This window comes from Thermobia domestica, chromosome 6, assembly GCF_964235325.1.
Source record: "Thermobia domestica chromosome 6, izTheDome1.hap1.1, whole genome shotgun sequence".
In the NCBI taxonomy this organism is placed as follows: domain Eukaryota; kingdom Metazoa; phylum Arthropoda; class Insecta; order Zygentoma; family Lepismatidae; genus Thermobia; species Thermobia domestica.
The window spans coordinates 241034128-241047340 of NC_137459.1; the positions used below are offsets into that span (position 1 = coordinate 241034128).

The window sequence follows — 13213 nt, forward strand, 5'->3', positions numbered from 1 at the left end:
GTTACATTTTGTTGCTAGTCTCATATAAATTCAAACAATTGGATTTCTCATTTTTTCGAAAACTTCATTAATTTTAAATATTCTCACCTCTGCATTATCTTATTTATCAAATTAATTTCAATATCTATTTAATACCAATGACTGTAATAAACGAAAAATATTCACCAGAAAAAGACAAAATATTGGCTTTCCTTGTCTGTGTTTCCAACCACGAAATTTACGGCAGTATGTACGTGTCTTAGCCCACGTTTTTAAAACTTAACTGATTTACAGAGCGTGCCTCATTAACTTGTTGAACTACTTATTACTAGCTTTCACTTATTTTACTCGCACACTGAGAAAAAATATATGTGGCGTACGTAAAAACGTTCGTTACATATGTAAATCCTGTAGTTTTTGGACTTAACGTACACTAAACGTATAACTAAAAAGTATATTTTAAACATATTTTCCGTATAAGTGTTCCGAATAAACGTACTTTCCACACGAACGAAAAGACTGTATGTAGGCGGTCAGGATCTCACATACAGATAGCCGTATGTAACTTATAGCTGACGTACGTAATGTACGGAAGACTGTTAGATGTCAGACATCCTGCAACGACATTGTGTAACATCTAAGCGGGAAAGAGGGCAGTACGTATGTTAAGTATTGATTTCTGTAGTAAACATAAGGGTCCCGTATATCTGTACACTATACCGCTGTCCGGATAACGGATTTTTCTCAGTGACCTTAGTTCATTTTTCTATTAACCTAGAACGACAGGGACACGAACACAGAAACATCGAGGAGAGTTAAAGATTCCAAAGGTTCTTCCACCGGGAATCGAACCAAGGACCCCATACACCAAAGGCGCACGTGGTAGCCAATAGATCAGCGAGAGGGGCACCAACTCGATCACTCAGACGATTGACATTATCACTATGCACATGATGTGTTCAGTAACGGAATCGTTCCCGATTTCTGATTGGAAGGACAGTTTTTTTTTTTTTTTTTTTTTTTTTTTGTTAATGAAAAATTTTCCATAGCAAATTCCTCAAATTTCATTTTCAAGCCATTATAAGGTACCTTTATGAAGAGTTTCGCATCTTTATCTCATTAAGAAGTTCCTAATGGCTATGGACAGTTTTTCACCCATAAAAATTCCCATAGTGCATTCCTTAAATTTGGAATCTTTTACATACACGTCATTACGTAAGGTAGGTACCATTATGCAGAATTTCAAATCTCTCTCATTTGGAAGCACCTAATCAATGATGAGTGAGTAAATGAACCGATCTCTGTTTGAGTAAGGACAGTTTTTCGCCCATAGAAAATTACATAGCACATTCCTTAAATTTCGGATATTTTCATATTCAAGCCATTATAAGCTACCTTCGTGTAGACATTCAAATCTTCATCTCACTGGGAAGTACCTAATGGCTACGGACAATTTTTCGTCTATAAAAATTTTCCCATAGCACATTCGTCACATTTCGGACTCTTTCCATACTCAGGCCATTATAGGGTACCTTTATGCAAAGTGTCGCGTTTCTATCTTATTGGGAAGTACCTAATTAATTTGATGAGTGAGTGAGTGAAACGATTTCTTGCTTGGCTAAGGGTAGTTTTTGCCTATAAAAATTTTCCCATAGGACATTCATCAAATTTCGAACTTTTTCCATACTCAAGTAATTATAAGGTACCTTTGTGCAGAGTTTCAAGTTTCTATCTCATTGGGAAGTACCTAATCAATTTGATGAGTGACTGAGTGAAACGATTTTTTTCCTGGCTAAGGACAGTTTTTGCCCATAAAAAAATTCCCATAGCACATTCCTCAGATTTCGGACTTTTCCATACTCAAGTCATTATAGGGTACCTTTGTGCAGAGTTTCACGTCTCTGTCTCATTGGGAAGTATTTAATCAATTTGATGGGTGAGTCAGTGAGCCTGAAAACTGCATATTTTGAGGTTCCAGTACTCTAATATGGTTGAAGGTAGGAGTATGAGATTTGGCATATTAGTACATCTGTGGGATATCTCCTTACATTCTAAATTTCATGTTTCTACCCTTAATAAAGTCGTTTTTACAAAGCCTCGAAATCTGCGATTTTACCCAAAGCTCTCGTTCGCGTATAATATGCTTACGGCAGTGCAGGCCAGTTTTCATTTTCTTCGCGGAACTTCGCTGCCATGCACTGCCGTGCATGTTGATGAAAAATTTTTCAAATAGTTTCAAATAAATATTGTACTGACTAACAAGTAAAGGGTCCAAATAGACGAATCGAGTTGTGGGATGAGACATAGTGCGCTTGATAGATGATGTGAAAATATGTATATGTGCAAAGTTATAGCGGCTGATCGCCATAAGAAACAGAGGGTGGTTAAAGGTGGTGGGAGAAGGGCTATGCTATGTTATTGAAACACACAAAGTAAACTGTTGAATCGTCAAAATAGTGAAAGATAGACGACGCAAACGGTAATAGTTTCACATACTGACAAAAGAAAACTGGGCAGAGTAGATCACGAATCACCGCCACCATCTTGAAATCCGCCATTTTGAAATGTTATTTTTTGAAATGGAAAGGTAGTCATGTGATACATCAATTAGGGCCAGCATGTTCTCAAAAAGTCAATTATGAACTTTGTTGATCATTGTCTGCACTTATTTGGAAGATTTAAGATCATCTTTATAGTTATTTACGAAAATCTAGGAGACTGATACTCGTATGTTGAAAGTTTGAATTATCACGAAAACACATGTAAGTTAAACATATCTACAAGCCAAGAGTACTAACAGTGAAATTTGATATCCAAGTTGTATATTATTATATTATTATGATCAAATTTCACTGTTGGATTATCAAATTTAATTGCTGCAATTGTAACAATTAAGAAATTTGCAATTGTAACAATTATTTGAAGAATTTTTGACCATTTGAACTTTCTACTCTTTTATTCTGATTTAGATAGCGGGGCCTAAATATTGTTTGCTTACACTTAAGAAATGTGAGGAACCGGCCCTGTATATTACTTTAAAAAAAAAAAACTCCTTTTCTTTTTAATACACACTTTTGAACTGAAAGCAATATAGAGAATTGTTCATTTTCGGAAATAGTTCCTCATTATTTTGCGCAAGGGCAATCAATATTCCTGTACCGGCCACTGTGTATTGAAATCACAAACTACGTCATAACAATTCACGTGATGTTAAGGGTGGATTTGCTCCGATTCTTCGTGAATTCTTGAGCGTACGGACTTGCTTTCAAGAATCAGCGCCTCTACTGGACTACTAATGAAGTATTGATGCATGTGGAGTGTCATTTGTTGGAGAGCCTACACCGTGCATAGCGATCAGCAGTATTGTGATTTTCACTTGAGTTGTATTGATGTTATAAACGAATAGCGGAAAGAAAGAAAATTTGGTGTTGCAGGTATGTATCTAAAGAACACAAATTCGTAATTTGTACTTTGATACAATAAATAGTATTTGAGAAATTTATTGAAATGTGGTTTCTAAGTCACACTGAACGTTAAGATTGTTTTCCTTCGCTGTTGCAGGGTGTGTTCATCTTTTCACTTCACTTTGCACAGAAAATCCAATGTTACCAAGCCTTGATGTTAAAGAGAGAGATCTTAGCCCAAGAAAACTCAGTTGAAGTATGTGATTTGACAGTCACATCAACTGTTTGTGACTTGTTTCAATATTTTTTGAATAAATATGTATATAGTATGTATGGAGTTACCAATAATTTACAGAATTCATTATGCTAAATATTCAGCTTTTTGTAATAGCAGGCAAACGTTTGGGAAAAGAGATTTATTACAGCATATTAGTTGTTGGCGTCGATTTAGTTTCATTGAAAGTTAAGCATTATTTAAAAAAAATTGTAATACTTTTATTATTTTAGACATCAAATACATGGTTACTGTCTAGAACAGCGTTTCCCAACCTTTTTCAACTTGCGGCACACTACAGGTGTAGCTTGAATTCTCGCGGCACACCCATATATATATATATATATATATATATATATATATACTATTATTATTATTATTATGATTTGTAATTATAAAATACTGTGGTATTTTTATGTGATTACTGATATCCTTCTTACAAAGAAGAAAGCTCGATCACTGATCTTTCCCCGTGGTAAATCATTTTGCTTATTTTTCATTCTAATTTCAAAATGGAAAACAATTGCAATGAAATATAGGACTCGGGTTTTTAAAAATCCACTTTCTCTTTCGAAAACTGTATTTAACCTTTAACTACAAGGGAAGATCACTAAATAACGAACAAATAAATAAATCTTCTATACTTTTAAAACACAAATGTTGAATTTATTGAATGATATGTTAAAATTTCAAGTTACGAAATAGTTTGCAACAATAAAGAAGCAATAATGGTCATGACAATGATAAATACGTTTTTCAACATTAAAAATGTACAGAAAAGTAACACAGTATGAAACTTAAAATTGTAGATTTATAGTAGAGGTTCATAATAATGTGAAATACAAATATACATTTCCCCTATGTCCTGCAATTTGGTTCCTATAAAATTAATAATTTGTTTCGATTTCCTCGCGGCACACCAGCGGCCCATTCGCGGCACACCGGTTGGGAAACTCTGGTCTAGAAAGTAGAAATGTAATGTTTTCTAATTCTTTTTAAATACATTGTATACAGAGATAATATTTTTTGTGTACATCGATTAATTTCGTACAGTTTAGAACTCTCTTTCTTGCAGGACTGTGACATGGATCCTAATTTTTTTTGGGGGGGGGGGGGAGTAAAAGAAACCATTACCTGTAGAAAGTGATTATTCCGATCTTGGAAAAGACAATAGTGACATTGACTCTGATTACAGTCCGAAGAAAGATACGAGTTCAGGTACGATTCTTTGCTGTTTACTATTCTTTACAATAATTGTCTTCTCCATTTTACTATTTTAAATACATACCTATTTCTCTAACTTAATTTATTCAGTTGTAACTCTCTCCTTACATTTTTGTAAAGATCTCTTCAAATATTCATATTTATGTTACTTGCTTTATGTTTTAAAATGTATTCACACATTAGATATCGCAGTGTATTCGAGCTACAGTAATACATTTCTGGCATTTTATTATATTTTATCACTCTCGTTACACTTATCAGATCTAAATTGATTGGGTAAAACTTTTTTGATCTTCCGATACCTTATTTATCATACGATTAAACATCTCTGCTCTAGGCTAACATATATGAATTGCTTTTGCTTACATAATATGATAAAGACTCATCGATCGGGCTGCCTATTAGCAACAATTGAAAATTAGGAAATTGTTATAATGTAGTTGTCTGTGGTATTCTTCTTCCAAAACTGAGGTGTGTTTTCTATGAACAAATTCATACACTTTCTATTCGAATGAAAAGTGTAACTAGTTGTTCACTTTTTATTGCAGATTCCAATAGCGAAAGTAATGATCTCGGTCCTTCTGAAACATCAATTCACAAGCCAGGAATATCCCAGCATCAATGAACATCATTCTAGTAGCCAGGAATGTCAACCTAGCAACTAGGAACATCAACTCAGCAACCAGGGAAATAGAGCATCTCAGTGTGCTGCGTCATGAACAAGAAGTCCCGTTTAGCGAAGCATTTCTGGAAAATGTTTCTGAAATATATATATCCTAGAAAATGTTCCTGGAATATTTTTGGAATATATTCCTTCTACAAATGTACAAAGAAGTGTTGTCCTGAGTCCCTGTATTTCTATATTTTGTTGTTTCAGCATATAAAATTTGTACTTTTTCAAGCATAAATGCAAATTTATGAAACTTGTCCATATATTTTACCTGTATATGTAACCTTACCGTCCGATGTGATTTTCAATACACACAGCTATTTCTGCCAAGTATGCATTCATTTTTTCTAAAATTATTATTTTTTAGTTTCTAGGGACAAAATTATATACTATAAACACAAAAAGGATTTTTTTGAGCGCTGTTAAATAATTCGGCCGGTAGAGGGATATGTAACAAAATGAATAGTCACCAAATTATATCAATTGCAATACAATAATAACTATAAGATATTCAATATTTTATGTCCTGTATTACTTTTCTACGAGTTTAGATAGCAATAATTTGTAATACAGAAGGTTGGTCGGTTTATATCAGACTCTCACAAAATTTTTAAATCTGGTTTCAAGTGCTTCGATATGAGTAACGATTTCTTGTAAAGTGACGAGAAAATACGCAATAGGTTCTTTGTTTTATTTGCAGAAATCGAACATTTTGTGTACACTGAAGATTTGATCTCCTGTTGTTGTTTGCAAGCTAGCAGTAATTTCTTTACATTTTGTTGTGCATCCTACTCGATCCCAGACATTCTTGCCATGGCAAGGGGTAAAGAAATGACATTTAGCTTCTAGTCCAAAATTTATTTCATGGTTGCAAATGTCTGTACTCTTATATTGGCTGCCACTTCCATCCGAAAAGTAAATAATGAGCGTGCAGAGACATAGTCCTTTATCTGTTATACTTATTTCTAATTCAATTACAATAATCAGTTTTATGTTTTCCAGTATTATTTTTATGTCTGATTACTTTTAATACTTTACTTTTATTCGTGATTAGTTATCGATTTCATTTAATTTTCAAAATTGACTTATTTTATTTACATGTTGTAAACTTATTCTAAATTGTAACTAGGGATGGCCACATTTTCCGGAAACCGGAAAATTGAAAACGGAAAATTTTCCGGAAAAGCGGAAGACGGAAAATTTTCTGGAAAATGAGAATGTTCACTTGGGATAGTGACATTGGTCGTCTTACATCAAGAAAAATAACGAAAAATACTACGCGAAAAGAAGTAAATGAGGCAATGCTCTTCACCATCTAGTGCTATAGAAACGCAACTCAAACTTAACAGTGGATAGGAGAGGAAAGGTCGAGCAAATCAGCGACGAAACATTCCTTCCTGCTACATCTATTTGTGCACTTGCTTAATCACGTACTTTTTCTGTTTACGTGGGGGCTTGCGGATCATTCGATTGCACCGGGAAATTCCGATCATGCATGTGTTTCGGGGAATCCCCGATTATGCATGTGCCTGAGGGGAGACCCCTGGCAATAAAGAAAGCTGGCAGTGTGTTATTAGTGCAACTGGTATGTTTATATTCCAACCATTTTTTCATTGCTTATCATGATCACTGTGATTGTCAAGGTCACCGATCCTTGGGGGCCGGGGGCAGCCCCCCAAAGTTCATGTGGACCCCGCATTGTATTTATAAATATACAATATTTTTCATAATTTGAATTCAATTTGAATTAAAACCCTCATATATGCCTTCTGCATTTGAATGGATGCCCAAAGTTAGAGAAATCGGCGCCCTGATTCTACAGAATCCATACGCAGTAGTCTTGTATTATTTCATGGGCGGGAGTACACTACGGATTCCAACTGAGCTCAGGCGTTAGAACATCGGATTTACATTAGGAAGGCGGATGTTCGATTCGAGCGCCCTACCGTCCCGACTGTTTTTTTTTTTCTGTAAGTTTATTACTCAGTTACACCCGACCTGTGCCATAGATTTTTTAAAACCATAAGATAAATTCAATTCTACTGATGTAATTCAATTTTACTTTGTACCCTAGTGTTACCATTTTGCAACTATAAGCGTAACGAATTCCAAATAACGGTACTATTGACTATACATACTATAGTATGTAGCACTACTTGAAACTAGCGCCAGCTATTCATATAATGACCTATTCCACATAATTCTCTTCATAACTTTTTTCGCCAATTTCTCTTAAACTGAAGGACAATTCCACCTAGTCATCGATACATCAATTCAGTTCTCAATGCTGACTTATTCTCTGTTTTTGTATACATTTGAAAGTTTTACTTATTATTCTACATTCATGTTTTATTACTAAATTGTCAACTCCTAATGCAATCAAAGTGTTTATTTTTTTATTTCAGAAACGTAGATGATAATCTAGGTGCTTCTATCTCTATATCTCAGATTATCGCTTTACTTGGTGCAAGCTCAAATGCATCTAAGGTAACAGAAAGATCCCAGGAAAATTGTTTTACAAAGAAGGGAACATAGTAGTACGTAAGAAACAGAAAAGAATTCTGTCTTATCTCAGAGACCCTAAACCTTGTTCTCCCGCAAGAGCAGAGGTGCTTCATAGTAAAATTAGTAATATGGTACCAAAGGATCTTTTTCCTTTGCCTTTCGTTGAAGCAGTTCGGTTTCTTGAATTTATGAAAGAAATAGAACCAAGTTACCAGTCACCATCCAGGCAAACTGTGACTATCCGTATTGAGGCCTTGTTTTCTAAGGAGAAGTGTGTCTGCGGAATCGATTGCTTTGACAACAGATAGCTGGACTTCGCATGCTACGGAAAGTTATATTACAATCACAGCCCACTATATGCTTCCATCTAAGTTTAATAAGTTCAGTCTTTCAAATAATTGAAATATAAGTGAGGCACACCTCAGCACTTAACACATGTTGCAGAATAGTGGAACATTTCAGATAAAATACATGCAATTGCCTATTTTATTTATTTACTTGTTTATTTAAGAACACAACAAGTAGTTCTACCCAATTACAGTGTTCATATCAGAGTTACATAGAATAGCTGTAATTTCTTTGCGAAATCTATTCTGACTCATACCGCGTATATCCAGAGCTTTTTTACATTTACTCAGTTTGTTGTACACTGCACCCATCCTCCACGTTGGTGACTGTTTTGTTACATTTGTTCGAGATTTCTTACAATAAAAGAAATTCCCATTGCCCACACGTATGTTTCCATTGGGTACACAGAGATGAAAGGCAGAGACCAAATCCTTACTATTTAATTTGTTATTTAATATTTTGTACAAGAATATCATGTCATTTAACACTCTTCTGTGATTGAGAGACATTGTGTTAAAATTTTCATTAAGAGAAGTATTATTTTCATATCTGGGGAAAATGCCTGTTTTCTTGTACACCAGAAACCGCAGAAATTTGTTTTGAACTCTTTCTATTCTAATAGAGTCTTTCTTCGTGTGGGGGTTCCATATAATAGACGCATATTCTAATTTTGATCTAACAAATGAAAAATATAATTTCAGTAAAGCATTCGACTTATTAAATTCCCTTCCCATTCTCAAAATGAATCCAAGATTTCTGTTTGCGTCATTTACAATTTGATTTATATGATGCTTAAACGATAGTTTGTTATCGTATATTACACCCAAATCTGACAGTTTGTACCCCCTTTTACAATGCTAGTAATATCACAAGTGCGATACGAGAACTTCCGTATGAAAGCATATGTTGTTTTGTTCAGACTATAACTCTCTATAAATAAGGGTCTTACAATAGCAAAAATCGAGAAAATGTTGTGTGTTGCTAGTCGGATTGTTTCCCACTTTAAACATAGTACGTTGGCAACGTCAGAACTGGAAAAACAGTAAAGGTTATTAGGATTGGCAGAACATTCCCTTATACAGCAAGTTAAAACTCGGTGGAACAGCATACATGGAATGCTTGAGAGGCTGGTAGAACAAAGAAGAACTCTTAACAATGTATTATCAGATAGAAATGTAAAAAAGGCGTCAGATTGCAAGAAGTTTAACCCTTTAAGGATTTCCACTTTCTGAGGTTTCTAGGCTTTCACTCAAACAGCTACTGCTTTCTTACTATTTATCGTAGGATAATGGTTCATACTTTTTTTTTTTTTATCACGATAGAGCATACTTACCAACGGTACGACGTGTCCGTATCATAAACCTTAACCGGAAAAATCGGGAAAAAATGGAATTTTTCTGAAAAAAATCACCCCTTCGTAACACTTCCGCTCCTCGGGCCCGGCCTTGGTTTCACGTAGGGATCTAAAAAAAATTGATAAATACCCAAAGGTATACACAATCCTTATGCAAAGCTTCAATCTGATATCTTGGAAACTAAAAGCGTGAAAAAGTTTTGAAATTTGCCTTAAGAAAATAAGGCACGCCTCTTCGCCCCACTTTTCGCCGCCAAGTTGACCATCTGGTTCCAAAACGCATCTGCAGAATTCTTTGGTCCATTCTTGACTTGAAAAAAAAAAATCCCGACTTACATGCTTCTTATAGAACCTAAATAAGCGATCAAAGACGATAGTACGCCATAGTATATAAATATAACAGAACTCTTAAAAAGGTTGAACTTCCTAGACTAGGGATGACCACATTTTCAGGGAAAACGGAATATAATTCTTCCGGAAACTGGAAAATTAGAAAGGAAAGACGGAAAATTTTCCGGAAAAGCGGAAGACGGAAAATGTGATTTCCGGAAACCGGAAAACTCTTTTTCCGGAAATGGCCATCCCTAATTGTAACTCACTCACAGCATTAAAACAGAAATAAATTTAAAAAAATCAATATCTCTATAATTCATGTTGGTCAAGAATTTAGTTGAGAAAAAAAATGGTTGGAAGTAGTGTAAAAATGCGTTTTTCATGCAATTTTTGATAATTCGTAACTTTATTCACAGCTAAATATTCAATTTTAAATTTTTACTGTAATTTTCTCTTATATAGGTGTATATTCTGTAAAACACAATAGATTTTTATTACATATACAAAGATGATATACATATCACAATTTTGCAAAAATTTATTCATTTAATTTCAAATTTCAAAACCGATATTAACTTCAATTATCACTCTATTACAGAATGTTGTCTATACCCTGGCCAGCGAACGATGATTTCTGACAGCTCAGCTCGGGAGGACGACTGAGGAGTGCGGTGTTGCCATGTACTTCTCGCACAGGGGGAGAAATGTCTGCTTCCTTGTTGAGGGTGAGAGGGGGTGAGTGAAAGTTTGGCAATGTGCGGTGATTACCATGGATACGCGACAGGTTCTGAGCCTAAGGTTGGTTGACCTGTTGTCTTCTGCTCGCTCCCCGTGGTCTTGTGCAAAGCTGTCAGAAATCATCGTTCACCGGCCAGGGTATAGGCAACATCATCACATTTGAAGCCTGACCAATTTTTCATAACACCGACTGTCCATATAAAGCACCTAACAGTAACTTTGCAAAATACGCTGGACTCCTTTTCCCACGAAGTTCAGTTTTTGTTTCCATAACTGAATACTTACATCATTTATTAATTGTCCTCCCCCTCATCATCAGCAACACAATCATAATCACCATCACTAACTTCCTCATGAACATCTTCACTATCATGCTCATCATTGTCTTCTTCACCATAAACGTCTTCATTATCATCCTCAGCATGATCTTCACCACCATCGGCATCATCAAGATTATTTTCATCATCTGTGATGTCTGGTCTTAAGCGGTCAACACACAGATTTATTGTACTGATTTCAAGAAGTGACTTTCCTGAGTAGTTCTGGACGGTATTATTAGTGATACCTGTACCTTAAAGACACGAAAAATGAATTAATATTGTGCATACATCCAATTAAATTATGAGTGATGAGTATGATTATACACGTACACACACACACACACACACACACACATTATATATATATATATATATATAGGGTGTTAATGAACTAGACCGACAGACTGAAACAGGTGATTCCTCACATCAAAATAAAGAAAAAAAAAGATCATATGGACCCGTGGTCAAAAGTGCATAGTTTCAGAGCTAGGACTAGTGTTGTAAAAAAAAGTTTTTTTTTTCAATAAAAAAAAAACGTTCTTTTTCATGTTTTTTTTCAAATGTCTGTTTTTTTTCTAGCAACTATTATTTATTGATTTACGTTGCAGATTATTGAAATAATCAACAGAACTTGAGTCGAAGCCCTCGTAACTTACAAATCTTTTGTTTCTTTGTACCTATATACTAGCAAAATTGTGTGATTATTCCTTTCGGACCCAGGTCATTTTTGGCGTTTTCCTACATTTCCAGTTAGTGACTTATTGCTCAAAAACTGTTCACTCGATTGATATGTTTAAGGCCTTGTTTTTTTAGAAAATGGATGTGGCTATTTTTTGGTGTAAGTTGCATTGCAGTGTTGCCAATGGGTGGGAAATTAGAGGGAAATGTAGGAGTGAAAATTTACAAAAAAATCCCTAACCGAATTTAAAAATTTTTTGTATCTAGTACCACTGCTGCTATATGGGTTCAAGTCACCTAAAAAAATCTTTGGTGTGTTGACAAGGTACAGTGAAATCCTGAAGTCGCTGGCTTCCATTCAAAGATGGAAAGAAAAAATTCTGCCATACACATGAAATTTTGACACTTTTTACGCCTCACAAGCAAAAATCAACACATATGCCGGGGCTACAGCTTCTCTAATTATCCTATTGAAACTTTTTTATGGTGCGTTCTGTAGGGCAAAGTGGAAGCTTTCAGGTAGTGGTACGTTTGTTTCAATGTAGCCAGTAAGAGGGTAATAATAAAGGGGAAAAGGGACATTTTCCGAATTTTTCACCTAAAATCTGGAATTAATTGTTTTGGCTGGAAACACTGCCATGAGACAGACAAAAACTATCTGAAAATAAACCTTGGTATTCCAAGAATATATCCTACAAGTATCATGGCGATATATAACAAAGCAAGCATGAAATTAAAAAAAAAAAAATCTCATTCTACCTCAGAAATTCACCATTTTCTTACCATTTCCAGAACATGGTTTATTATAAACCTCAACTGTACTTTCCCTAATTATTCTAGTGAAACTTTTTATGGTGCGCTGTGTAGGCTAAAGATGAGGCTGTTAGACACTGGTACGTTCGTTCGAATGTAGCCAATAAGAAGGAAAAAATAGAAATAAAAAAAAAGATTTTTTTTTCCAAAATTTGCCCCTAAAATCTGGAATTAAAATTTTCTGTAGCTGGCAACACTACTATCAGACACACACAAACTATCTTAAAATAAGCTTTGGTATCCCTCTAATATATCCTACAAGTATTGTGACGATATCTAATAAAGCAAGCATGTCAATAAAAAATATCTCATTCTACCTTTTAAAAAATCACAGTTATCTTCCCAATTAGAGAACAAGGTTTACTATAAACCTCAACTGTACTTCCCCTAATTATCCTATTGAAACTTTCTATAGTGCGTTGTGTAGAGCAAAGACGAGGCTTCCAGATACTGGTACGTTTGTTCCGATATAGACAAACAAGAGGGAAATAATAGAGACAAAATAGATAATTTTTCCAAAATTTCCTCCTAAAATCTGGAATTAAAATTTTCTGTAGCTGGTAACACTGCTAC

The 13213-nt window shown here is 34.8% G+C and overlaps 1 protein-coding gene and 1 long non-coding RNA gene across 3 annotated transcripts in view; one reads left to right on the plus strand and one right to left on the minus strand.

The window, feature by feature from the left end:
• The first annotated feature begins 3304 nt into the window (after positions 1-3304).
• Positions 3305-8565, plus strand: LOC145688443 (uncharacterized). The gene is made up of 3 exons (XR_014131907.1): positions 3305-3413; positions 4733-4875; positions 5430-8565. It is a non-coding gene; the product is annotated as an uncharacterized LOC145688443 (long non-coding RNA).
• A 1848-nt stretch (positions 8566-10413) lies between these two features.
• The window catches only part of LOC145688442 (uncharacterized), a 187710-nt gene continuing 184910 nt past the window's right edge, over positions 10414-13213 (minus strand). Inside the window, exon 9 of one of the 2 annotated variants that reach the window (XM_081762676.1) lies at positions 10414-11400. In XM_081762676.1, the coding sequence (XP_081618802.1) occupies positions 11123-11400 (278 nt within the window). In that variant the 3' untranslated portion in view covers positions 10414-11122. The remainder of the gene's footprint in view (positions 11401-13213) is intronic. The other variant, XM_081762675.1, reaches the window with a different exon arrangement.